The 27,927-nt window shown below is 49.2% G+C and overlaps 1 protein-coding gene across 1 annotated transcript in view; it reads right to left on the reverse strand.

Moving 5' to 3' along the window:
* The window catches only part of Vwa5b1 (von Willebrand factor A domain containing 5B1), a 64,327-nt gene that overhangs the window by 11,271 nt on the left and 25,129 nt on the right, over positions 1 to 27,927 (reverse strand). Inside the window, exons 5-16 of the mRNA XM_051171818.1 lie at positions 25,916 to 26,061; positions 24,899 to 25,030; positions 24,213 to 24,337; positions 19,407 to 19,583; positions 14,509 to 14,619; positions 12,299 to 12,501; positions 11,701 to 11,815; positions 11,194 to 11,379; positions 8,884 to 9,049; positions 6,734 to 6,918; positions 1,624 to 1,825; positions 958 to 1,272 (exon numbers count right to left, since the gene is read on the reverse strand). Coding sequence (XP_051027775.1) covers positions 958 to 1,272; positions 1,624 to 1,825; positions 6,734 to 6,918; positions 8,884 to 9,049; positions 11,194 to 11,379; positions 11,701 to 11,815; positions 12,299 to 12,501; positions 14,509 to 14,619; positions 19,407 to 19,583; positions 24,213 to 24,337; positions 24,899 to 25,030; positions 25,916 to 26,061 — 2,063 coding nt within the window. The remainder of the gene's footprint in view (positions 1 to 957; positions 1,273 to 1,623; positions 1,826 to 6,733; positions 6,919 to 8,883; positions 9,050 to 11,193; positions 11,380 to 11,700; positions 11,816 to 12,298; positions 12,502 to 14,508; positions 14,620 to 19,406; positions 19,584 to 24,212; positions 24,338 to 24,898; positions 25,031 to 25,915; positions 26,062 to 27,927) is intronic.

The raw sequence follows: 27,927 nt of genomic DNA on the forward strand, positions 1-27,927 counted from the left end.
CTCCAGAACCAGGCACTGACCACTGGGGGGGACTGGGTGTGAGGGAGCAAGGGGATGAGTGAGTGTAGGAGCACAGGTAGGAAAGGAGGAGGCAAGAAGAGAGGAGGAGGGGTTAACAGGAGAGTGGGAGAGATGGAGGAGGCTATGGCTAAGGGAGGGAGAGCACCTCAGGTTGAGGATGCAGCCCCAAGCTCCATTAAATGTGAGGGAGAGGCATGGTGGAGTGTAGGCCCCTGGAAACAGCTAGTGACAGTCAGAGATGGATCCTTGGCCACAGCAGGGGTGTGAGGAAGTGGTAAGGGTTGGTGGCAGGAAGGGAAGGGTTAGTAGTGGGGCCTCGAGCAGAATGGGAGCCCCCCGCCCCAAGGCAAGGCACGAGACAGAGGCTTCCATGAGAGAATGGGTGGATCTAGGAGGTAGGCAGAGCAGTGTTGCTTTGGAACCAGCTTTGACTTGGAGGGTAGATTTTGGGGCTGTGTGTGTGTGTGTGTGTGTGTGTGTGTGTGTGTGTGTGTGTGTGGCTTTTATGAAGGGCATGGATGATCCTTTTGGGTGTGGGGGAGTGGAGTGGGCTTGGCATTGGGAGGTGCTGTGAAGGGGGGCGCATTACCATAGGCGGGCAGGGCACTGGGAAGATGGAGGGAGGACCTTGTGGTATGGGCAAGGCTTTGAGGAAAAATGTGGTGAATATTCAGGCATAGGAGAAGGCAATGGGTGGAAGTGGTTGGTGTGTCTAACCTAGGCCTAACCTTGGGTTACTGGGAAGTCAGAGGGAGGTCCATGAAGGCTTTGGAATGTGGATGGGACTTCAAAGACTGGGGAGGAGATCTTGGGCAGTAGGTGGGGCACCAGGCTGCTAGAGGACTGGGTCTTGCAGTGTGGGCGGGACTTTGGAAAGGGACAGGGTTGTCCTTGGGCAGTGGGAAGGGCATTGTACCCCCAATCCTAGTGTCTCACCCAGCTCTATCTCATCCTCGCGCTCTGCCAACTGCTCGAAGTCGCGGATGATGGCGCGAGCCGCCAGGTGATGGAAGGTCTCACTCCACATGTCAGCATCCTGTGTGTCATCCCTCTGCAGGGCTGGCGGTTCCAGCTCGAAGCTCACCTCCCATTGCAAGCGCTGGTTGTTGCACAGGCCTCTGACCAAAGCCTTGCCCAGCACAGGGCCTGGAGTGGCAGGCCTGCAGGGATTGGCTTGCTCTTCTGACATGGGTTCCCAGTCTGAGGATGTCTCTGTCTCAAAGGTGGAGGGAAGATGGAGTGGCTCCGTGGCTGGAGGGACAAAAGGGCTGAACCTGAGGCCAGACAGGTGGCCACACACAGAGAAAACCATCCCTCCTCCAGGGGACAGTCGCTTCTAGAAAACACAAAGGCTAGTCTCACTTTAAGAAGTAGAGGCTAACTCCTTCCTGGTGGGCTAGTGCAGCCACAGTGGCTTGGGTTTGTTGCAGAGAGGGACAGACCCCTCTCTGGAAGCTTGTCTCTGAAGGGCTGGATAGATGGGCTGGGACCAGATAGGTTCTCAGAGCAAGAGTTTCACAAAGACACAGAGGCAGGCCCCTATCATCTGAAATTGGGCCATAGGCATCCTGTCCCCTCAAATCTTGGACGCTGGACACTTACCCAGGTCCTCAGAGCTTCGGCTGTCAGGGGCAGACTTTGGGCTGGAACCAGGATCCAGCTCCCTCATAGGGCTCCATGCCTGGGGCTCCTGGCCAGAGAACAGCAAGGGCTGGCAGCCCTGAGGCAGTAGTGAGGGCCTGCGGGCCCCTGGGCCGTGCAGTCTGGGGCCCTGGCTCAGGTCATGGCCACTGTTGAGTAAGGGCTAAGGAGAAAAGCAAAGAGCACGGGAAGTGAGGGAGGAGGAGGGATGCAAGAGGAGGAGGAAGGGGAGCAGGTGGAGAGGAGTGCAAGAGGAGGAGGGAGAGTGGGATGGCAAGGAAGGGAAGAGGGGAGGAGTATGGAAGGATGAAGGGGAGGAGGAAGGAGCAACAGGGGGAGGAGGGAGAAGATGAGAAGGAAGAAGATGGGAGGAGGGGGAAGGGGGAGTGAGGAGGAGTGGGAGGAGGACAAGAGGAGAGAGGTGGGAAAGGGAAAGAGTAGGGGAGGAAAAAGAGAGAGAGAGGAAGAAGAGAAGTAGGAGGATGGAAGGAGGAAGAGGAAGAGGGGGAAATGGAGGAGGAGGTGAAACCCATGGTGGTTAGAGCCTCCTTTTTCTGTCTCCACCACAGCGTTCTCTCCCTCTCTCTCTCTCTCTCTCTCTCTCTCTCTCTCTCTCTCTCTCTCTCTCTCTCTCTCTCTCTCTCTCTCTCTCTCTCTCTCTCTCTCTCTCTCTCTCTCTCTCTCTCTCTCTCTCTCTCTCTCTCCCCCCCCCTATCTATCTTTCTGGACTCCACAGCTCTTTCCAGGATAGGCCCCTCAGAGACCCAGGGACTCATGACTTAGTCCCCACCACCCATGAGAAACAGAAACCAGAAAAATCCGGGCCATAGGTCAACTCCAAGGCACAGAGAACTGTGTACCACGGATAATTCCAAACCTACTTTCTTTTTTGGCTTAAAGCTTAAAAACCCTTTTTTTGTGTGTAGTTAAAATTACCAACCCTTTCCCTTATGTCTCCCCATATGGTGTGCTTAAAAGGTCTTTCCCACCCAAAAGAAAATCTTCTAGAAGTTTTGTTATTTTTGTTTGTTGTTTTAAGTCTTTGATTCATATGCAATTTATTTTCCTGTAAGGAGATAGGAACCAGCTTTCACTTTGATTTTCCAAATGCTACAGACCTCAGCACTGCTTACGGAATATAGCGAACTCTCTGGGGTTTATCAGTTGGCTTGCTATACTATCCTTACAGAGCTTGTATGTGTGTTTGGCTTTGTTTATGGGCCTTTTGGTCTGTTTTGATTATTTCATCTATCTGTTCTTGAGCTTGTTATAAACAAACATCTGAAAGCCAAGGGGTAGATGGGAAATACCCTTGCAAAAAAAATGTATAATGGAGTTTTTTTTTTTTTTTTTAAAGAAAATGCTCTAGGTTTAGCGTGAGCTTCCTCTGAGTCCCACCCAACCACTGACTTCTGTAAAAACAGGTGTTTATTTAAAGATGCATTTTAGTTTCTTTAGCATGTGTGTTTGTGTGTAAAGCAGTGCCACCAAGCATGTGTGGTCAGACACACATGAAAGGAGTGTCTCCACATAGTGGGACTCAGGGATTGTGATGGAACGCCAGGCTAGGCACAGACGATGCCACAGAACTGAAGCCCAGTGCCAGACTGCCATGACTTGCACTGAAGAGACGACATGACTGGATGGTTCTACCATGGTAACTCACACTAAGATCCTAGAATCATTCACCAGTCCATCAGATTGCCCTTCTCCTCAGCACACAAACTACATGCTTAGAAGCTACACATTGGAAGCTGGGCATGGTGGCACCCATCTTTAATCTCAACACTTGGGAGGCAGAGGCAGGTGGATCGCTGTGAGTTCGAGGCCAGCCTGGTCTGCAAAGTGAATCTAGGACAGCCAAGGCTATCATAGAGAAAGCCTCTCTCGAACCCCCCTGCCCCCCAAAAAGAAGCAGCAGCAGCAGCTACACATTGGGAAACCTCTTCCAAGCACAGAAAGACACCCATTCCTTTGCTTTATGTGGCCATCGCCCCAAGCTGCAGATATCACCCACCATACTGCCCAGCCCATTTGCCCTCTTCTGGTGTACTCAACAAACAATTATTCTTATTCTGACCTTAAAAAGAAAGAAGAAGATTCTCTCACATGTAAATTGGAGGTAAAAGACAAAGCTACGATAGTGGGGCTATGCATCCACAAGCAGCTTGTATCAAACATACCAATAAGATAAGCAAAAACGTTCAGAGCCACGGCAATTAAAACAAGTCATATTTTTTCCATATTAGGCATTGGTAAATATCCAAATGTTTGATGATCCGCAATACGTCATTGTCTCTTGTGGACTGTAAATGGGAGTGGCAGCACTACAGACTGGGATAATATGGTCTAATCTGTCAGCAATTGAAATCCACGCGCTGAGACAGAGATTCAACTCTCACAAACTTAAGCTTAGGGGAACCACAAGGTTACAAGAGTCTCCGTGCCATCCCTGTGTATTTGTTACAGAGTAAACATGTGCCAGCTGTGTATATTTGTTACAGAGTAAACACATGCCAGCTGTGTGTATTGTTACAGTATTGATAATCAAAGTAGAAATCTGGAAACTAGCTGGTGGGTGAGGTGGCCTTTAACACCAGGACTTAGGAGGCAAAGGAAGCAGACCTCTGTGAGTTTGAAGCCAGCTTGGCCTATATATCAAGTTTCAGGCCAGCCAAGGGTACATAGTGAGACCATGACTTAAAAAAAAAAAATCCAGAAATCACATCTCCATCAGTAGGGGAGAGCGAGTAGGTTATGGTATATCCATGTAATGGAGTATTACATAACACTGAATAGAAGGATTTCTTCATACCAATGTGGGAAGATATTTGAGAAAAAAATTACCTTAAACTTTAAGTTGTGATAGATCTCAAAGATGGCAAAAGAGTGACTTGGTGATTGTCAGCCTCAGAGAACTGTTCATCAGAAAAAACGAATTTGCTGAAGATAAAATTGATTTCAAAAGGCGCTAAGAGGGACCTCCTGAGTTCAATCCCATGGATAATGGAAAGAGAGAATGACTCCCAGGAATTGCCCTCGGACCTCCATATGGGTGCTGAAGCACACATGCCCACTCACCCACCCAAACATACCCAGAGGAAACAAATGAGATAAAAATTTATTTTAAAGGAGCATTAAGACAGTATGTTGGAGGAAAATTTGCATAAGCAGCTATTAAAATATGCATGTGTTCTGTATATACGTGTATGCGCGTGGTATTTCTAGAAAGACACACTTGGAAGAAGGTGGGTGTTGGTGTAGGGGAGGGAGACTTTATTTGTACTTTATACCCAACCAAACTATTTGAAGATTTAGTTCCAAATGCTAAGTATGTATTACTTTTGTGATGGAAGAATATTAAGACAAAATGAGTTTCCAGTTTTTTTGGACCACACACGTGTCATGGTAGGGAAACGAGATGAGAAGAGTGCAATGGAATTTTGGGGGGGATATCAGGAAACCTTGGGGGCCTTTTCACACTACTATGTATATATTAGTATGTATTGGGGGTGCCACTCCTCATCAAAAGGGTATTTTCCTGTCTCTAGGTCAAGGACCTATGTAGGGTTTAGGGCATGGAAATTAAAAAAAAAAAAGGACTGGCCACTTTTAGGGTGTCTCTGAGGGGGCAGGATGTCCAGCTAGAGCTCCATGGCCCCTCAACCCACGAGAGACTGAGGAATTCTCTACTGACCTTACCATCACCCACACTGGGTCAGAGAGAAACGGGCTCTCCTACAGTTTCCATGGTAACACAGGAGTTTACACACTAGCCTCTCACCCAACCAGAGCGGCTCTTGGGGGGGGGGGAATCTACACACACACACACACACACACACACACACACACACACACACACACAGAGTGATGGGGAGAGACAGAGTGAGGGAGAAAGCCAGGCAAGAGAAGAGGAGGAGACAGAGCAAGGTGGGATGAAGAGCTAAGGAGCAGGCTTGAGAGAGGAAAGGCAGCTAGCCTGCCTGCGGCGCTGAGCAGGAGGGGCTGCCACTGAAGAGCTCCTGCTACAGTCAGACATTGAGCTAGCACTGCACCCCACAGCCACTAATGCCTGGAATCCTCCTCCACCTGGAGTCAGCTCCCACTCTGTATCTGCTGGTGAATGGTGGCTCATACATACAATTCTCCCCATTTTATAGATGAGGCAGTTGAGGTTCAGTGGGGTATGAGGAAGAGTGTGCCTGACCACCCCCCCAGACTAACTAACATATCTTAAGTACATCAGGGGTCCCTGGAGCAGCACAGGGAAGAGCCCCCAGGGGCCAGGTGGTATGTGGCCCATGCATATGTGGAGATTGGGAGGATGAGGAGATGGTAGGGAGCTGCAGCCACACTGGAGAGCATGGAAAGGCTGCTTTGATCCACATACTTAGGACAAATCCATGTCTTCCTGATGCTGGAGATATTAAATCATGCCTAGGACCAACCCCCGTGGCGGAGCCTTGATAGCAACAACACTAAGGTTATGGAGGGCTGACCTAGCTGGTGACCTTTCCTGTCGTGGCTCCGACTCCTATTTCCTTGTCTTGAGTGACTGCTCATCCATGGAAGGAGCAGCAGTATGGTGGAGAAAGAGCAAGGGTCCTAAGGGCAAGTGTTTCCTGGGTCAAATCCACAGACGGGCTGTGTGGTCCTGGGTAAGTTGGTTTATCTCTTTGGCCTTCAGTTGCCACGTGATGGTGGCTGGTCTCCAAACTCCCTCCTTTCCCAGGTACCATAAAACCTAGTGAGAAGAGTCTACACAGGTAGCCTGTCCCGATGGGAAAGTGCTGTGTGCAGGAGCTGGGCAAGCTCACTGACCAGTGAGCTAAGAATAGAGGGGCGTCTTACTAAGCCGGTGATGGCCTGGTCTTAGGGGTCATCAATAAATATGCTTCAAATGGAAACTAATATCATCAGGAGGCTTGACATCAGCTGGATCCGGACTCTGTGTTCTACCTGATACTCAACATTCTCACGTGGTAAACATCCCATCCTTGTTGCTATGTGTGAGCATAGCCAAGCCAAGCTCTTCGCAGCCCCCGCCCCCCCCCCCACTCTGCTTAGGTACCTGTAGATCAATCTGCCATCGTTGGCTCTCTGAGCTGCTCTGATTGGCAAGGTCTTGCACGTTAGCTTTTCTCAGTGGGTATCTCCTGGAAGTCCCAGTGGGATCGCTGGCTGTGGTGGCCCTTGGGCAAGGTGTGTGGCTGGAGATCTGGTTAGTGCTGTACGCCCTCCTTCGCTGGGAGACATCTGGGCAAGGGTATCAAGGGGGAAGCTATCAGGACTGAGGATAGAGGGGAAAGAAAGGGGCTAGTATGCTTCCTTCCTGCTTTGAGACATCTTAAGTTCCTGTTTTCTTACAGAAAATATGTGCAGGTGCCTCTTTTAGCATCCAAAGCCTCGCTGGGTCTGGCTCTGGTCTATCATCCCAGCAACTGTTCTTTCTATCCTCCCCATTGTGTGTGTGTGTGTGTGTGTGTGTGTGTATGCACACACACGTGTGTGTACATAGGACCCAAAGTTGATGTCAGAAATTTTTTTCAATTATTTTCTTTTTTTAAAATTTTTTAAAATTAATTTATTCTTGTTACATCTTAATGTTTATCCCATCCCTTGTATCCTCCCATTCTTCCCTCCCCCATATTCCCATTATTCCCATCCCCTATGACTGTTTCTGAGGGGGATTACCTCCCCCTGTATATGCTCATAGAGTATCAAGTCTCTTCTTGGCAACTTGCTGTCCTTCCTCTGAGTTCCACCAGATCTCCCCCTCCAGGGGACGTGGTCAAATGTGAGGCACCAGAGTACGTGAGAAAGTCATATCCCACTCTCCACTCAACTGTGGAGAATTGTTCTGACCGTTGGCTAGATCTGGGTAGGGGCTTAAAGTTTACCGCCTGTATTGTCCTTGGCTGGTGCCTTAGTGTGAGCGGGACCCCTGGGCCTAAATCTGCCTATCATAATGTTCTACTTGTAGGTTTCTAGGACCCTCTGGATCCTTCTACTTTGCTATTCTCCCATGCTTCTCTCATTTAGAGTCCCAATAGGATGTCCTCCCCTTTCAATTATTTTCTATGCAACTAATTTTAAGTTGGTTCTGGGGATTCAAACTCTGGTCCTCTTGCTTGTGTGGTAAGCTCTTGAGTCACTGAGCCATTTCCCAAGCCCCAGTCTTACTTATTTGTTTGTTTTGTCTCATGTTGTATTTATTCAACACTATGGAATGCTTCAGGGATTTGCTTGTTATCTTTCTACAGGGGCCATGCCAATCTCTTCCATCGTCTTCTGATTTCAGTGTATGTGCTGCTGAAGCGAGATGGGATCTCTTGCTGACTAGAGCTCACTGATAAGCTAGATCAGCTTGACCAGCATGCTCCTGGGATCCTCCTGTCCCTGCCTCTCAGCACTGGTAGGAGCTAGGGACCTGAACTCAAATCCTCCTGCTTTGTCAACAAGCGCCTATCCACTGAGCCATCTCCCCAGCCCCTCTCCCACCCCCATTAGAGATGCAGGGTATTCAGAGGGAGCCAATGACCAGTGCTTTCTATGTGCCATGCCTCCCCAGCTTTGCTCGAGTGCTTCTTCTGTTACTAGGAACCTCCTATCCTTTCCCATGGCCCTTAGACCTTCCTAAGTTGTCTTAGAACTGGTTTTCAGTTGCCCGTGATCTTGAGCTCGTATGCTCTTCTAGCCTAGGGTCCCTGTTGTGGTCTCTGTTCTTTGCTTTATCAGAGTTAATTCAGTTGTGCCTTTGTGACTAAAAGGGGCTCTTGAAAGGGAAGTACCAGGTGGGAGCTATCCTAACCTGTCACTCAGACACTATGCTCTTTGTCAAATAACCAGTAAATGCTCTTTGAGAATGTCATCGACCTCCACAAAAGCAGATAGGTCTATGCTGACCAACTCTTTAGCATCCATGAACTTCGCCAGTTGCTGAGATTCAGTGGTCTTTGTCTTCTTGTCTGTACAGTGGGCACCATTGTATCCACACCCATAGCTGCTAGCTGGTCTGTACACTGAGCACCATCATATCCACACCCATAGCTGCTAGCTGGTCTGTACAGTGGGTGTCATTGTACCCATGCTCATAGCTGCTAACTGGTCCCAGAGATGGTTTTCATCAAATGCTTAGTGCATAGTAAGTGCTCAATATATAGTAGCAACCATTATGGTCTCTGTGGGAAAGGGAACACAAACAGAAAGCAGAGGACCAACCATGATGTGGGGGGGCATCTTCATTGCATGAATTGGCGTCTTTGGTCTGTCCTGGATTGAAGTTCTTGGCACAGTTTCCACTGCTGAATCCCTCATCCTGAGAGTGGTAGAAGACAGAGCTGCTGGATTCCTGAGCGTGCAGCATGCCATACTTTCGCCTTTTGTCCTGGAAATGGGAGAGGGAAGAAGGGTGAGAGTGAAATTAGATTCAGCAAGGGCTTTTACGGTCAGCAAAGGGTGTGTGGTGAGGCTGGGATAGGAGTCACCTCTAAGGATCTAGCAGAATAAGGAAGAAGTGCTTGCTTGTTTATTTAGAGAACTGAGGCTGATTTCTGATCAAGAGGTAGTGAACATGGAGCTTGATATTATTGTGGCTCACATCTGTGATCCGAGAACAAGGCTAGCCTGAGCTACACAGTGAGTTCCAGAACAGCCTGGGCTACAAAGTACAATTCTGTCTAAACAACACAACACAAAGCAAAAAGTGTGTGTGTGTGTGTGTGTGTGTGTGTGTGTGTGTGTGAGAGAGAGAGAGAGAGAGAGAGAGAGAGAGAGAGAGAGAGAGAGAGAGAGAGAGAGAGAGAGAGAGAGAATAGAATTTCTTCTTTATTATGGTGATGTTTAAAATCATTGACTTCATTCACTGTAAAGTTTTAGAAATGTAATTCTAGATGTCATTCTTGTCTCCTAATAGATAAAACATGTGTCCTTTCATGACGTAAACACACAGACACACAGACATGCATACACAGCACACTTTTTGAGGTTATGTTTTAACACACATTAATCAGTGTCTTGAGTTTTGCGCTTAAAACTTTCTGCCTGCTCCCCATTCTGTTCAACATCTTTCTGCAGAATTTCCCACTACCTTTCAATGTGAAACCTTTGCACATGGCCTTTTGGCTTGACTACCATAAAACCTGTAGCCATAAATCCATTACATTGTTGTTACATCTCAGGGGTAGCATCCTAGGAGTGACTGCCATCCCTGGATTGGAAGATCTATTTCTAATTTCACAAATTATTTCTAGATCGCCTTCCAAGCCATACTTAACATGAAGGTGCTGTTTATCCAACATCTGCCAGGAGCAGGAGAAAACATGGCCAGTCTCATGGGTGAAGAAAATAAAACTTCAAAAAATGGCCCATGCATGTATTTATATGTGTGTGCATGTTTGTATGTCTGTTCGTAACATGAGAATGCATGTGTGTGTGTGTGTGTGTGTGTGTGTGTGTGTGTGTGTGTGTGTGTGTGTGTGTGTAAACCAGAGGACAGCCCTGGGCGTCATTCTCAGCAATACCCAACATTGTCTAGTACTTTGAGACAGGGCCTCTCAGTGTCCTAGAGTTCATCATTAGGCTCAGGTGCCTGGCCAGCAAGCTCCATGGACAGATCCTCCTGCCTCTCCCTCCCCAGCACTGGGATTATAAGTAGGTGTCACAATGCTTCCTGAACATGTGGGTTCTGGGGTGGGATTCGGTTTCTCATATTTGTGAGGCAGGAACTTTCTTTGATCGAACTATTTCACCAGCCCAAGAGAATGAATTGATGACTTGGTTGGGTCCCTTCTATGGGGAATGTGTGTCTTTCAGGGCTCCAAGTGCATTTAAAATTAAATAAAATATGACCATTAAAAAGTGTTTTGTTCAGAATATTCTGTACATACCTGAATAGCCCAACCTTCCACAACACATTTATATTAACCATTAAAAATTCTGGACACTTCAAATAGCATTCCAATTATTCTTAGAAAAATGTTCAATACATGGCCTGTGCTCTAGTACAGAAACATTTTAATACGATGAATGGAAGCTGTTCAGTCCAGTCAAGTGAACCTCAGGCAGCTGGGCATATTTCCTTCTGCTCCTCAGTCATGGTTGCCCTCTTTTATTTTTATTTATTTATTTCATGCATGCCTGTTTTTACTAGCAAGTGTACACGTATGTTCCTGTGTGTGGGTGTGTGTGCTTATGTGGGTGGTGTGCACGCACATGCTCACACATGCATGTGAAGGCCTGAGGACAAGTGCGTGCCACTGTACATGGCATTTCTACACAGGGGGATTGAACTCAAGTCCTCATGCTAGCACAGCCAGCATTCTACTGACTGGGCCCTGCCGCTGGCTCCTGTCTGCTAACGTATTAAATTCATTTTTATACTCAGTCACTTTAGGAATTGTGTTTGCATCTCCTTAAAAACTGACCGTGATGCGTGTTTCTTAAAGAGGGGCTAAAAGAAACGCACTGAGGATGGAAACAGGGTGAGGAGACAGCTCCCCAGACAGTCCCCTACAAGTCTGAGGTACTTACAGATCTAGAATTGGAAATGTACAAGGAAGCATCGCACACGATACCATATCCCATCAGCCGCTCCCCAGGGAAAAGGGAGCTGCTGCTGACGGGAGAGATCAGGGCCTCCGTGGTCTCAGGAAAGACCCACTCCACAGTCACGTCGCTCAGCACTGGGGCCATGGCCTTCTTCAAGGATTTGATCATCTGTTGGAGAGGGTCAGAACACAGAGTAGACGGGTGGATGGGGAGGATGTGGGTGTATGAGGAGATAAAGGATGGTGAGAGCGTCAGCTTGAGGGGAGGGGGGCGGGCAGGCTTTAGGCAGCTGGTCCAGCAGTGGACACGTTCCTTAGCCTCTTGGAATGGATCTTTGCCATCATCTCTGAGCTTTGGCATTTTATAAAGGCTGCGATTAGCTCACTGGCCCAGCGTGGAGCTGAGATTTGGGTCTCAACTCTGCCCTCTGGCCCTATCTGAGCTGCTGATGCTATGGTACTAGGAGACGCTGGAGGCCGTTCTGCGTACCTTTGGCTGCAGCCGCTCCCCCTCCATCAGGAATTCTGCACTGCCCTTGGATACAGATGCCAGCCCTTTCACCAGTCTGTAGCAGACACTGGGTCCAATGCCAAAACTGTAGCACCTGGGGGACGGGAACGGAGGCAACTGTGCTTCATTGTTCCCAGTGGGATAAGAGAGAGAGAGTATGGTCCAGCAGAGGCAATTGAGAGATGGGTGGTCTCCATGCAAAAGGCCGGGGGGTGGGGAAGGATGAGCTATCATGGACACATACACACATACACACATACCACACACACACACACACACACACACACACACACACACACACACACACACACAATTCCCAGTCAGCATTGGCAGCAGGCTTTCCCTAAGCTTCACTTGGGCTTGCTGACTATGGACAACTCACCCCTCCATATCTTATGGGGGGGGGAGTGAAAAGCTTGGAAAGCAGCTTCCAGGATCCTGGAAACAAGACATTCTGGGAAATGTAGGCGCTATCCTCTCCCTCTAGCACAGGGCACACCTTTTGCTCTGGTTTGGATTCCCCCAACCTCAGACAGCCAGGGATAGTCTGACCTTAGACCTGCAAGCTGGGGCTGACCTGGTAGAAGAGGCGTGATTCCGCACCAGTTCCAGAACCTTCCCAGTGTTGTTCACGGCCCCATCCGTGATCAGGAAGAGGAGCCGTGGGTGACCCTGGTGCACTGGCTGACGGAGGATCCACTTGAGAGGGGAGAGGATGTTGGTGCTACCCATGTCAGCTTTCATCCTCTGGATGCAACTACATGCCTTGGCCAAGTTCTCCTGCAGGGAAGGACCGTGTCAGGGCAGACAGGTTCCAGGTTCACCCCATGGCATGGAGTCTCTAATCCCCGCCCACCTTCCACCAGGACGAAGTCTGTTCTCTGCCTCTTAGTTCAGCCACACGCCTGTTGACACATGGGGAGAACCATCAGCTACTTGATGTAGCTTATCCCCTTTCAATGGTTGAAATGTCACCCTTTGCAGAATAATAATGATATTGTCCTTTCTGGGTTCTTCTTTAGAAATATAAGCACCCCCGAAAAAGGCGGAATTCTGAGCCTTGAGCTCTCCTCAGCACAAGTATGCCTGGTATGGGAAGCCCGGGACATGGAGGGAAACCCATCCTCAGATAGAAACGGAATCCCGTGCCACACCGAGAAGAAGCTTGCTTCCTCAGGCTGTGTTCTAGAGTCCCTCCCTCCTAGACCCAACCTTGTGGGGCCCCTACTCCCCGAGCATTACTGGCATCAGGCAGACGGTATTGCAGTAGAAGTTAATTCCCTCTGGACACAATTGCATGCCCCTGGATCAGAAGACCCTTGCAATATCCGTGCTTGGAGGGGACATGGAAGGAATGGTCAATACTGAGGCTCGGGGATGGGGTCCCATTGGTAGAATGCTCACCTAGCATACAGGAAATGCCTGGGTTCTATTCCCAACCCCACATAAACCGGGTGTGGTGGGGGCACTCCTGTAACCCACTCCTGAGGCTGAGGCAAGAGGATTAGTTTTTCAAAGTCATCCTCAGCTACCTAGGGAGTTTGAGGTAGCCTAGACTATGCAAGACCCTCTCTTAAAAAATAGTAGCAATGGTCAGTATTGTCACTATCAAGTCTTCTGATGAATATGTAGTTTTGAATGCATTCCCCCAGGAGACAGGCAAAGGAGCATGGGAAATCTATAAGCAAAAAATGACTACTTAGAAAAACATGAGGAACCATGGAAAGGCCAGCCTCCAGGCTTCATAGAGAAATCCCAGTCTGTCTATGTCATGGACCAGGCAGTCATTAAAATGATGTCTCAGGTGGACATTTTCTGGCATGAAAATATGTTTGTGATAGACTAGGGAAGTGGGGTCATGTCACCGTATGGAACACCTAATCCGGACTTGACAATGTGTATAAATGCACAGACGGTGATCTGGAAACAGCACTTCTTTTCCTCACTGTCTTTGTGCTTGTCCGACTGATGTAATCATAGGAGATTTAAAAAATTGTTTTCCCTTTGGTTGTCTAGGTCTAACAGTTAGCAATCAGCATGCATTCTTATCCTTACTCATTTGAGACAGGGTGTCATGTAGCCCAGGCTGGCCTCAGACTCACTAGATGGCTGAGGCTGGCCTTGAACTCCTGAGCCTCTTGGCTGGGATAGCAGACATGTGCCACCACCCTTGGCTCAACACACAGCTCTCTTTTATTTTAAAGACTCCCCCAATCTCTTCAGTAGTAACCAGCCAATAGTGACCCCCTTCCCTTCCTCTCTCCCACTCTCTTCCATTCCTCCTCTCCCCCTCTTCTCAGCTCTGGGTAGAATGTCCCAGTCTTGCTGCTGGGTCCAGATTCCCTTTGCTCTCCATAGCAGCTAATCCTTAGCCTGTCAGCACCCCCACCCCTGCACAACCACATCTACAGCCACTTGGCTATTAAATTGTTCTGTCTGTTACCAGCATCACTTCTGTGGCTCAGCCGTGCATAAACCCATGGTCTTCAAGAGATAGAGGCTGTGGTGCGTGGTAGGCCATGCACATAATAGATGTGTCCCCTGTCCTCTGTCCCTGCTCTCTATCCCTCATGTTCTCACATATTTTATTGTAAGGGGCAGAAGATTTTTGAAGGCCCCAGCAAGCATGGCTTTGCTTCAGTTTGCTGCCCCAGCTGTGATCTGGGCTCTCCCTGGGTGGGCAGCATCTGAGGCTGTCCCCCAAGATGACCTCTTCATTGTTCCCTCCCCTCCCTCTGTTTACCACTGCCCATCACCCACCCAGGCCCAGACTGCCTCTCTTCTTACCTCATTGTAGATCTGACTGGAAGGAAAGACTGTTTTAAAGGTGGATCCAAACCCAATGATATTGAAGAGACAGGCTGGCATGAGGCTCTTAAGGGCCACCAACATGGTCTCCTGCCAGACAAGAGAGGGGTTCTCAGGACTCAGACAGGGGCTACTGTCACTCCGTCACCATGCACCAGTGCTGCCATTTTCAGCATGGCCCCCTCCCCAAAGGGATCTGTTGACCTATGTGCATCTAGGACTCCTTCTCGATGTATCATACAGTCTGCCACTCCTGGCTAGAGTCTGACCCATCCAAGCTCTCAGCATATGACTCTTCACCCATATAACAGGCCTGACTCTTCAGAGACACTCTGCAATGGCCTCGGAGTTCCATCACCTCTTGTTGACTTTCAGAGGTGAGGAGAGCAGGGTCTGCCCATTCCCCTCTGCCAAAGCAAACTTGATGTTGAGGGAGATCACATTGCTGATCCAGTGGTGTTTGGCCCTTTTCCAAGGCCCCTGCGTCAGCATCAGCCTGTCATTAACCAGTGACAGATCCCCCATGGAGGCCTCTTTAGCTCACATTTATTAGATGCAAATGATGCACTTCAAGTGTGTTGCCTTGCTAACCAGCCCCCCAGCAGCAGGCCCGTTGGAATCCCTATTCCACAGATGAGAAGCTGGGTACACAGACAGGGCGAACGATTGGATGGAGAGCATCCAGTTAGTAAACAGTGCAGCCAAGATTCAGTCATGCCTCTTGGCCTCCTATGCACTACCAGGAGATCTTGATGTAAGTGCTGAAAAAAAAATACTGTGGGGCTGGAGAGATGTAAGGGTGTTTTCTTTGCAAACACAAGGGCCCAAGATCAAATCCCTAGCCTGGCTGAAAAAGGGAGCTTCCAGTCCATGGAGAGACCCTATATTAAAGGCATAAGGTAGAGCAGGCTAAAGGAGGGAACCCAGTATACTATTCTGGTCTCTCCAGACATGAGCATAGCTGCATGAATGTGCGTTCTCACATACACGTACTACACTCCCCGGTACACATGGGGGAAAAAAAAAGGAAGAAAGAGAGAGAAAGAGAAAGAGAAAGAGAAAGAGAAAAGGGGTGGTGGGGAATCAATGAAGCTGGTTATGGTGGTGCAAGCCCCAAATCTCAGCACTGGGGAGTTGAAGGCAGGGGGGGAAATGCTAGCTCATAGCCCCAGTCTAGGCTATGTAGGGGCATCCAGGTCAACCTGGGCTACATATCTCAAGTGTATATGGAGCTATAGAAAGGAAGCAAGCAAGCAAGCAAGGCAGAAAAGCAGTGGAAGTGATTGTGGGCGACAATAACAGTGACCAGTGCAGTGATCGATGCCTGGGAACTATGGTGTGCTCACCATAACGTGAAGTACCTTCGGCGAACCACCACACCCAATCACTATAGCACGATGAGTCAATGGCAGTACACTTTGAAGTTAAATCTACCTGAGTGGAAACCCCACCTTCCCATCACTCACTTGGCTTTGGGTCTGTCTGAGCCTCAGCCTGGCACAGAGGAAACAGTGAGTGGGTTGTTATCGCCAGCCAGTGAGTCTGTCTTAGTGCTAATGCATCTGTCTTGTAGCAAAGGGGCTGGAGGCTCAGGAGAGCTGGGGCACTGTTCTGGGTCATAAAACCTAGGCATCTGACTTTGGCCTTCACAAATACAGCTCTGGGTCTGGTGAGATGGCACCTGCTGTCAATCCCTGGGACCCACGCGGTGGAAGGAGAGAACTGAACCCCACAAGTTGTCCTCTGACATCCACACACACCCTAGAGGGACTACAAAATAAAGCATAATAAAAAAAGTCCCTAAATGCAGCTCTGAACTCCCCGTTTATGTGCACAGAGGCAGAAATGAAAGCTCTCCCCTTAACTCCAATGTAGTATACTCATGCCCCTATCTCCTGGCACCTCAGCATGGTTTCAGGGGAACAGACCATAATATCCTAGAATATAGAGGCAAACAGTTGCCAGTTAATTCTGAAATTGCTATACCTTCCAGACACCACAGCCCTGCTGCAGCCCCTCTTCTGCCCCCTCTGCAAACACTCACATCAGGCGCTTCCTTAATGTTCGCACTGTCTCTCTGTACTGCCTGTGTCAATACATTTTGTGTCTCTACAAAAGAAGTCAATATCTGCTTTTTTCATTAGCCACTAATGCATATTCCTGCTGGCAGGAGACTCTGCTGATCCGTACAGATTGTCTCGACTCACACCTATTAGAATTTTAAAGCCCTGCTTTTGGCAGCAAGTGGTGGCTGAAGAGTGAGACCAGCTGCCGGAAATTAAATTGCCTGAACTTTGCCCTTTGGATTTTTCACTCCTTCCCTCCTCCCTGAGCCTTGCTTTCCCTAAAGCTTCTACCCAGTGGACCATAATGAATGACTCAAACATCCCGCCCTCCCCTCCCCTCCCCGGCCCCCAACCAGCCTTATCCTTGGCAAGGCTTTCCCTGAGTAATTTCTGTGTGTTTCTTTGAAAGGGTCACGCTTGGCAGAACGGATTGCACCAGCACAGAGACATTTGTGATGGGATGACCTTGAGTCCGGAGAGTGGAACTAGGAAAAAGCAAGGGGGAGACTCTGCAGGGAGAGGGGTCTGAAGGACGGAGCAGAGAGAGTAAGTCACGGTCAGAGAACTCAGTCTGAAGCACTAATGGCGAATGAGGGCTGCAGTTCACAAAAAGGATTTTTGCTCATAAACAATTTCATTTTAATGATAATAACTTCCTGGATTGCTTGCATGAGGAGGACACAGAGATTCAGTCCAGGCTTGGCAGGGGTGGGAGGGTGTTGGGGAATAGTCAGGATCAATTATTGATGTTGACTTGGGCTAAGGAGAAAGAAGCAGAGGGCCACGTGACATACATTCACCCTCCTTCAATTAATCCTCCTTTCGCACTGCATAGAAAGGATGAATAAAGCCCAGCATTGAGAATCAGTTTGTCCAAAGCCACATAGCAATCGCGACAGAATCGATTCTGGACCCTGGGGTTGCTCCTTCAACAATGCCATGCAGCAGAAATGACATAAACAAGAGAGCTTTGTAAAGCCAGAAGGCATGTCTTATCCCTAGTAAGCAGTGTATGCAAAAAGAGCACAGCTCTGGAAGGCTCAGGCCCCTCAACCAGCCCTGAATCCTGGGAAAAACATTTCACCTCTTAAGGACTCAATTTCCTTACCCCAGAAATGAGAGACAGGGTATAACATGCTTTCCAAAGACGGCTTTAGGTTTATGGTGCTGGGACACTCCAGACCACAGGGTCTGGAAGTACACCGCAGCGCTCCAGCACCACGGACAGCTCCCCACCTGCCTCCACCTCTGGTGGCCAGCAGAGTAGAAGGTACCCATCAGTCTCACATCCATTTGTCAAGATGCTTCTGGAAGGATCTTGGCTCCCATCCATGATACTTTTGTCATTATTCAAGACTAGGAGGGACTAAGAGGACTAAAGTATAGCTGGCACGCCCTCTCTTTGTTGAGTCTGTTGCCCTGGAAACAAGAGCTTGCTCTTTGGGTAAGATAAGGGGGAAAGGATGGAATCTTGGGTGACAGGAGAGCCCACTCTTTTCTTGTTCCCCCCTCATTCTCCTGAGCTACAATCTATTACTCGGTTCGCTAAATAGAATGAGAGGTTTTATGCAGAACTGCAGAGATAGGCCACATGGGGACAGATGAGGATGAGACAGTCCTTTCTCTTAATGAGTTCATAACTCCAGATGGGGAGATAGACACCTGCAGCAGTCACAATAAAAGGGAACATTGGATAATTCCATAACAACATTAATGCTTTCCTGACAGAGAAGAGGAGCTCCACAGTGGGTGAGGAGGGGGTCGATCACTCTTGTGTGTGTGTGTGTGTGTGTGTGTGTGTGTGTGTGTGTGTGTCTGTGTCTGTGTCTGTGTCTGTGTGTAGCTTCCTAAGCAGGGAGAACAAACCAAAGTCCCAGCCCTTCTGACTGGCTATCAAGTCAGTATGCCACACTTGACTGTAAATGAAGTGAATGTATTGAATATGTTGGCATCATGGCCTCCCGACCCCCTCCCCAAGATCACTCCCCATCTTAGTTTTTAAGACAAGGTCTATCACTGAACTGGAACTGGCTTGCTAGCCTCACTGGCCAGTGAGCCAAATATGTCCACCCCTCTCTGCCTCCTAGTGCTGAGATTACAAGTGTGCACCACCACACCTGGAAATTTTTTTTTTTAAAAGACATGAATTCTGGGAATCTAATTCAAGTCTTTGAAAGCACATTACTGACTTAGCCACCCACCCAGAAAAAAATCCAGTCTTTTCTATTGGGCTCTATTAATATGCGGCAGGGGCTATGTCTAGTGACTCTATGATGTCAGGTGGGAAGAAAAGTCAGGCAGCCACTGGTTTGAGCACAGACCATGTGTGATCTTGGGTGAGTTACTACCCAAGAACCATTTTCTCATAGCGATGATAGGCGTAATCTCTTAGGATAATTGGATTAAACACCAAGCTGCACTTGGAGGGTCTAGCACAGTATTCTACACATTCCAGGCTCCTAGCACATGTACGACACCCTCCCCCCTCCCCATCCCCCTACCCCCTCCCCTACTCCCATGCTCCTCTCAACTCATATCTAGGAGAGTGCCTCACCCAGCACAGGTTTGCTGCACAAGTTTGCAGAAAGTGAAGGACCTCATGCCTTGCAAACACACAGTGTCTCTGCTTCTGCTCCCATCTCTTCAAGGGGTTTATTTTGGGAGCAAATTGAGTTTAAGTGTCTCTGCTTAAACTGATTTTGAACAAGTGGCTTCTCGGAACATAAAGTCCTCTGGAAGCCAGGCAGAGGAAAGCACAGCTGAGACACTTGAGCCCCGGCTCCTAGAGGTTGGGGGTCCCGCACACAGTACCTTGACACACTGGATGCTGGTCTTGCTCATGTTGCTGCTTCTGTCGATGAGGAAGATAAACTCTCCCTGGGTCTTCCTCAGATTGGGCTGCATAGACTGGAGGTCAGGGCAGAAGTTGAGCATGATGACTGAGTGGTGGGGAATGTCTTTGTGGAGACGCTTCCGGATGACTTCTGTCTGAAGGAGAAGGGAACACTCTTGGGTTTGGTGTGGTGTAGCTGTTTCCTCCTAACTAGAACATTTCCTCCCATGGGAGGGAGGCTCCTCAAGACTCAGGAAGGAGCTGGGCGAGGTGGCGCCCGCCTTTAATCCCAGCACTTGGGAGACAGAGGCAGGTGGATTGCTGTGAGTTTGAGGCCAGCCTGGACTACAAAGTGAGTCCAGGACGGCTAAGGTTACACAGAGAAACCCTATCTTGAAAAACTAAAACACAAAACTCAAACAAGCAAAAAAAAAAAAAAAAAAAAAAAAAAAAAAAACACAAAACAAAAAAAAAAAAAAAACAAAACAAAACAAAAAAAACACAAAAACTCAGGAAGGAAATTAAATTTACAAGGTTTCGGAAGTCAACACAAGTCACAGGACTCAGGGCTGTCCTGAAGCCTACAGAATTCACAGGGCCTCTGCCTGGGGTTTTAGAAGAAGCATTAACTGCTGGGGGAAAGGAGACTTTTCAATGCGCCCACGTTGTGCAGGGAGTTTTCAGGATGAAGTTTTTGTGAGTCACTGTTCATGCTCATTTGGCCTGTTCAATAAGGCAGCTTGCCTTTGAGTCAACCATGGTTCCACAAGTAACCCCATATTCACTGCTTTACTAATTTACGTGAGGTGGAATCATTTCTCTGTCTATTGTTGGTGTCCTAGCTGGGGTGCACAGACATTCGTTCACATCACCCCAGAAAAAGTCATGCAACACTTGGACAATTAAAGAATCCTGGGATGCATGTTAGCATCGCGCACCCCCCCCCCGCCCGCCCATCACTCACCAAGCACCAGCTAGATCCAACTTATACTCTATGTCAAAAGCTCTGAGGCTGGCCACTCCTGGCTCCTGTGCTTACCAGAATGTCACAGGTTGCGACAGTAAGCACAGCTTTGCACGTTTCTGAGTTTGAACCCCAACTCTGACTCCATCCGACTGTGTGGTATCAGATAAGTCCTTCCTATGGCTATCCCCTCCCATGCACAGTGGGGTGAAACATTTACCTCTTACAGTGGTTTTGAGGATGAGCTACATTAGCACATAAGAGGGAGAGACCCCCTAACTCAATAATGATCGTTCATGCTCACACTGGATGTAAGCCCCTCTCTGGTTCACCTTGCTTGAGAGCTTGGCCCCCGCTGCTAACTGGATCTCTTCCACTGGCAAATTCCTCCTCCTTTTCTTTTTTCATGTTTAGAACACCTTCCCCACCGTTCCAGGTGGCTAGGCTTGCTTAGTTTCCTCATCCATAAAATGAGGACATGTGTGCATGCCTTGTGGAGTTGTCATGTGGATGGAATGCCACACCTGTGACGCTGGCTGCCTGGCAGGTTCAATGGCATTATTGTTGCTATGGCTGCCGTTGCCTGTCCTGGGGCATTCAGGCACCTCTCATACTGAACGCAGCACTTTCTACTAGCTGCTGCGCTGCACCCTTCGTCTCTTGTATCTCAAGGGATTCCCATGGGGCTCAGTTAAGAGATGGATCAGGGACAGTACAGGAGGGACAGCAGCTTTGGTCTATTTCTATTTTATTTTATTTTACTTTTTATCATCATGTGTGTATGTTCCCTTGTGTGTGTGTGAACGCAGATGGAGGCCAGACTCAGCTTTGGGTGTCTTTCTCAATTGCCCTCCTTCTTAGTTTTTAAGACAGGACCTCTCAACTTGGATATCACCAGTTCAGGTAGACCAGATGGTCAGAAACCCACAGGAATCTTCCCGTCTTTCCCTCCCCAGTGCTGGGATCACAGGCCTGAGACCTCTGTGTGCCTGACTTTTATGTGGGTGCTGGTGATGGGGCTCAGGTCTTCCTGCTTACACAGCAGGGCACTTTACTGCCTAAACCTTTCACTAACCCAGTTCCTACTTTATTCACTTTTTTTTTTGTTGATGTATTGTTAGAACTGTTATTGTTGTGTGTTCATATGCATACAAGGGTGGGCATGTGAAAGTCAGAGGGTAGCTTGTATATATTGGTTTTCTCCTTCCATCATGTTGGTTCTGGGGGTTAATCTCAGCTTTTCAGGCAAGTATCCCTACCCTCTAACCATCCTTATAGTTATGCCAGGGGGTTGGGGTTTGCCACAGATCACATGCTGTGCAGACCTTCACTCTGAATTGCACCTATTTCCTCCATCCCCACTCCCTCTACCCCAGGCTGTCTGTATCCACACATCACCCTGTGTCTATATTTTTCCATCTCCCTTTGTTCCTTTCCCCATCTTAACAATGTGCATCAGCACCCATCCAGACCTCACACCAGAGATGTGTCCTCAATGTTTCTCTCTTCCAGACCTCTCCCATTACATTCTGAAGCAGAGACTGCCTCTCTTTACCCAACAGACACCAGAGCTTGTCCTGGTTTGCTGACTCTGTGGTGGAACTATCCAAGTTTTGGAGTGGGGAACTCTTCTCTTGCCATATCTCCACAGTCACCTCTTGCTGGCTTCATTTTCTTCCCTGTGCTCCATGTACACACAGTATCCAGCAACCCCCCCAATACTATAAGCTGTACTTTATGAACCCCCAGGTGCCTCCACTCCTCCACTCTGAATGTTTCAGCCTCATCCTGCTGTTCTGCTTGCAGTTCTAGAACCTGTGTTCCCTCTGCCCACTCTTCTGCCACCCAGATCTTGTTCTCAGATGAGCCTTTGCTTGGCACCTGTCTAAAGAGCACCTGTCATCATATTGTCCTGTCCGATTTCTCCCATGGTGTCAACCCCTCTCCCAGCCAATCTTGCTCATTGATTGCGTTTCTTGTTCTAGGATATAAGGTCCTTGAGGCAAAGAATGCATCCTTTCCAGAGCTGTCTCTGTAGTGCCAAGAAAGAGCCTGGCATCTGTTAGGCATTTAGTGTTTGTTGAATGAAAAAAGGAGACACTGTATCTCTTTCTCCAACCCCTGTCCTGCTCTGTGCTTGCATTGGCGTTACTGACCTCTGTGAGCATCATTTTGGTTAATTTGTTTCAGTGTCTCTTTTTGGACGTCCATCTCCTCCAAACCATGTCCTGCTTCCGGATGCCCCTGACCTGACTTCTTTCCCACCTGTGGATCCCATTCTCCTCCCACCCAGAGCCCCTTTGCCCAGCTTGGCTTTTTGGCTGACAGAGCCCAAAGCAGAAACAGCCACCTCTGTTAGCCACAGGAGCTCCTTTCAGCAACCTGATTCTGCCTTTCAGAAGGCCGGGTGGGTGCTTGGCTCTAGATTCCCTAAGGACTCCTCAAGCTGCTATTATCCAATTACAATACACTCATCATTTCTGAGCAGCTGCCTCTTGATCACTGTCATTCTCAGAACTCAAGAGAATACGGGCTATTTGCATAACTAACCCAAGGTGGTAAATTAATTCTCATTTGCCACAGCGGTCCCAGAGCTAATTGATTTAAGGTCTGGCAGCCAGGACAGCCATCTCCAGGCCTTGAAGGGGGCTGGGTCTTACCCTCTCCACACCATCATTTGTTATGGGAGCTTGATGGCACCTCTGGCATGCCATGCCTGTCCTTATCTTTGAGACCTAGCTCAGCTTCCCTTTCTAGCAAATTCATCTGGAAGACAAGTGTTTCTCTCCCCTCCCCTCCCTTCTGCTCTCTTCCCCTCCCCTCTCCTCTTCTCCTCTCCCCTCTCCTCTCCTCCCCTCCCTTCCTTGCTCCTCCCCTCCCCTCCCCTCCTCTCCTCCCCTCACCTCTCCTCTCTGCCCTCCCCTCCCCTCCCCCCTCTCCTTCTTACATCTCCCCATCAGGGGTTGCTACCAGAGTCCCACAGTAAGGTTGACTTAAGCAGTTAGGTCACTCACATTTTCCTGTTCACTTCCCTTCTCACTGCCCTGTATCATCAAGGGCCGCAGGAAGGTGAGGAACAGTTAAGCGCAGTTACACTGAACCCCATTCCAGGAGTGTTATCTAGCCCCGGCACCCCCAGATCAAACTCTAGAGGTAACATTGGGTACTAGACCTCAGACCACTCTCCAGCAAATGAGCCAATAGAAAGAGATGTGCTACTGTGGAAATCAGGATATGTGCTGTGCGCGGGGCTGGGGGGGGGGCGGGGGTGGTGGTGGTGGGGGGTTATGTATGAAAGAGAGATCACAGGGGTCAAGTGTGGTTGTGGGTTCAGCATTCTCCTGCCCTGCTGCAGCCAATGGCTCCTTAGGCTGGGGAAGAGTAGAGGGAAAGTTCCCTTGCTTTCTTGCTCCATCTTTCATCCATTTTGTAGGAGAAAGTGAAGATCCCAAATGGCGCAAGAACAAGAGCCTCCTTAGGAGAAGGGGACCCAGGAGATGACAAGGAGGCTGTAGGGACAGAGTGGCTTGAAAAAATAAGGCCAAGGTGGCATCTATAGTTAGCTGCAAGTCCTGCCAGGCTTAGGAATTTTAGGAGGTGCTAGGAGAAGCTGACTTGCTGCATCAGGACGTCCACTCCCACCTTCCCTGCGGTATCTGGGACCCCAGAAAGAAATGCCCCTGACTCCTTCTTCAGGCTCTGCCACCAGCCTAGGATGCTCCCTCAGGGGAGTCATGTCCTCCACTTAGGGTTCAGTGCCCTCCATCATTTAGTGAGACCGAGTCCCCAGTGCCTCCCAGCTCTGCCACCAGTGTCTCACCTTTCGCTCAGCGCTGCTGTCCTTCTTGGTCCCCCGAATGAAATCTGCTTTTCCCTTCAAGTGTTGGTCGAATTCCCCCAGGGTCATGTCTCCTTTCTCCACCAGGACATGTGGCTTGTGGGGCTCTGCACAGACAAGAGCAACGCTCAGAACTTGCCTGGGTGTGAGGGTCACTCCAGGGCTGTGGTCTAAGGGCGATTTCTTCATTGTGATGAGGGTTGGTGGGTTTCTAGTTGGAGAAGAGGGTGACATCCCTGAATGTGTGAAGCAGTAGGGGCCAGGAGCCCTACTTCTTCAGCTAAGGAGCTGAGGAAGCCTAGCACCACCTTCTTCCCATGGGCCTCAGTTTACCCTTATGTAAAATAGGCTGGGGCTGAGCCAAATACCTGTGGAATCTGTTCAGGACTGGATATTTTGTGAGTTTTTGAGGAGGCAACGGATGACACACACACCCGCCCCTGCGCCCGAGGGTGAATTGTCACAGCACTCTGCTTAGCCAGCCTAGGGGTTCAAGGCCAACCCAGGAAGATGACACTTGGGTCTGGGAATTTGGCTCTGCCAGATACATATAAATTTCCCTGGGGCAAGTATTTGGTCACTTCCCCCATTTCCCACAGTGCCCCCAACTCTTGCACTGACTAGATATCTTCCCCGGGGGCTGCAGAGACCCATGTTGGATACCATACCACTGGGGTGGAGAAGGATCTCCACTGGCCGGTCAAAGGTGTGTTTGTTGGCCAAGGTGATGATGATGCTCTTGGCCGAGTGTGCTGATGGGGCAGCGTCTGCTCGAATTTCATGTGTGGGACTCTCCACCCCTGGGTGGCACAGAAAGACAAGATCGGGGAGGGGCATACTTAGGAGCGCAAGAGAGAAAAGAGCTGGGGTGGGGAGAGAGCATGGGACTTAGGTTGTGGATGATTGACAGGCCAGCCCTAACATGGACTCCTGTCTTGGTGTGGGAGGATGGGTACTCTCCTCAGCTCCCTCCATTGTAGATTGTGTTGAAGATGGTGCCCAGTGGCCCTTCCTTTCCTGACCACAGGACTTTGCAGGGATCCATGGGAGTGCTTTCTCTTGGGGCACAGGGTGTATCTCAAATGCTAATAAGCAATAAGAAAGAGCTCCCTGCTCCATGGATACATATCTTTTTGTGGATGCTCTTTAAATGCATCTGGTGTTGCAATTAATGCCCGCTGATAAGACACCATGCCCTGTACCCTTAAAAAAAAACCCAAGCTGGCTAGGAAAAGAACTATCCAACTCCAGTTCTCAGCCCTGGTTGCATGTTGGAGTTACTCAGAGAAGTTCATAATGTCCCATAACCAGGATGTACCCCAGAATCTCTGGGGGGTGGTGGCTAGGCTGCAGAGAGAGGCTAGACTATCTCCAAAGTGAGAGCCAGAGCTCAGCTCTATAGACACAGCCCTGTGGAGAAGGCTGGGATACCTACCACTCTCTGGAAGGTATTTCCTCAGGGAAGTCACAGAGTGGGGCTGGGTTAACTTGAACACTGTCCTGGGGAGAGGTTTATCTTGGGACAGCTTGCCCATCAAGCTTTGAATGAGTGGTTCAGCTTGACTTCTATCTGCGTTAGGTGGTTTTCATGTCCCTTGTGGCCCGGCCACCCACCATCTCTCTGGTGGCTTTGAGCCTGATGCCCCAGTCTTCTTTGTCTCTGTGTCTGGGCCACTTCCTCTCACCTGCGAGCAGACATGGCCCACGGATCTCCAGCTGAAAGTTGAATTCGTATTCCATTGGGTTGGTCACCTCCGTGTCTAGGAGAGTGGCCAGACGCAGCCTGTTACAGGGTTCCATGGCCTGGATACCAAAGCAGTGTGGGTCTTTGCTAGAGAGTTGATGGAAGACAAGGAAGACGAAGAGGGAGGAAGGGGAAGAGGAGGAAGCCCAGACACAGGCAAGCCAGCATGAGAATGCTATGAGTCTCAAACAGCTCACCCTCCTCCCATCCCAGGACCTCCATCATCTCATTCAGCCTGACTTCAGGGAGGGCCTGGATACAGAGAGAAACTATAATTACCTCTGGGGAGTACCTGCAATAGGTCAAGATCCAGGCACGGGTTTCCAGTGCCTCAACCTTCATCATTTTCCTCACAAACCCAGGAGGATGACACCAGCACCCAGCTTCCCACATGAGGATCTGAGGCCCAGCAAGCCGAGGCAACTCACCCAAGGGCTTACGGTTTGGATTTGGCAGAGCTGGTAGCTTGTCTGGGTCTGGTACAGATGACTTGTAGTGTCACATTGCCTTGTGTCTATGGCCTAGCATGCATCGCAGTGACTCTCTTAATGATTTTTACTCATTCTGTCTGCATGGCTGTCACCAAAGTTCCTGCTGCTAACTCCATGCCACATAGGGCCATCCTTTGCCATGTACCCACTTCACCATAGACTCACAAACACCACTGCTAATGTCCCTGCAGTGTTTCCTTTGGCACTATAAAGAACATTTCTTTGGGCCCCGGGTAAAGGGCACATGCTGAGCATAGCCAAACTGCTTTCCTGGTCTGTAGTTCAATTCTGATTTCCCTGGCAGTAAACAGGATCCCCTTCCTACAGCCCAACCAACAAACACCACATCAGCTGGCTTTCTAATTTTCTTTGTATCCAATGTGGGCAGCTGTGAGGGTCATGGAGGGGATGATACAGATTCTCAAGAGCATAGCTGTCGACTCTCGCCAGCTGGGACGAAGGGCTAGCTCACTAGGGCTCTCTGGTCTACCACAGTTCAGAATGTCCCAGTGAGATCTTGCCTGTTAAACCCACAGTGTAGCCCCATGGGCAGTCCTTGAATGTGACACATGAGCTGATGATACCTGTCCAGGTCGGCTTTGCCACTTGCTTCTGGCATCTTCGAGATCTACATGCTCTGCTCTCCTTCCCCCCTCCCCAGGTTTGGTTCTTCCTCTATTGCTCTGGCTCTGCTATAGCCATAGTCAGGCCCACAACAGCCAATCAAACCTGCTGCAGCTTTGGGATCTTTGTGTACCCTCCGTCCCAGTTATTTTTCTAGAATGTTTTCCCATAGCTTCCAGAGCAGAAGAGCATTTGTATAGCAAGTGTAAGGATCTGGCTTTCGTCCCCAGCGGCTCAGGAGGAAGAGGGGGAGGAGGAAGTGAGGGGAAGTGGAAGGAGTTGGGGAGGAAGGAGAAAGGATGTGGAGAGGGAGGAGGAAGAGAAAAGGAGGAGGAAGAGGAGGAGGGAAGGAAGAGAGAGGATGTGGGAAGAGGAGGGAGGAAGGAGAAAGGATGAGGAGAGGGAGCAGCAGGAGAAATAAGGAGGAAGGAGAGGAGGAGAAAAAGGAGGAAGAGGAGGAGGAAGAAGAAGAACATAGTTGTTGCTTAACCCTGGTCTCTTCTAGGTAAAACAGCAGCGCCCGCCCCCCCCAGCCTCCCCCCCCCCCCCGCCCCTGTTCTCTTGCAGTTTGTCACCTGTTGTCTGTGTCTGCTCCTCCCTAGGGCCCCATCCTCACTGTCAAGGTGTCAGTGAATCCTGACCTGGTCTCTGGATACCACAGCATGGCCCCTTTTACATCCTCTTAGCCCAAAGAAGTTCTCCCGGACCACAGCTTTTATCCAATTGGTTACGCGTTTGAGCCACATGCATGAAGAATCACATGGCTGTTGCATGATAACAATGATCTCTTCCTTTTGATTTTTGTTGTTATTGGTTTTGAGGCAGGGACTCACAATGT

This window comes from Acomys russatus, chromosome 29, assembly GCF_903995435.1.
Source record: "Acomys russatus chromosome 29, mAcoRus1.1, whole genome shotgun sequence".
Lineage (NCBI taxonomy): Eukaryota > Metazoa > Chordata > Mammalia > Rodentia > Muridae > Acomys > Acomys russatus.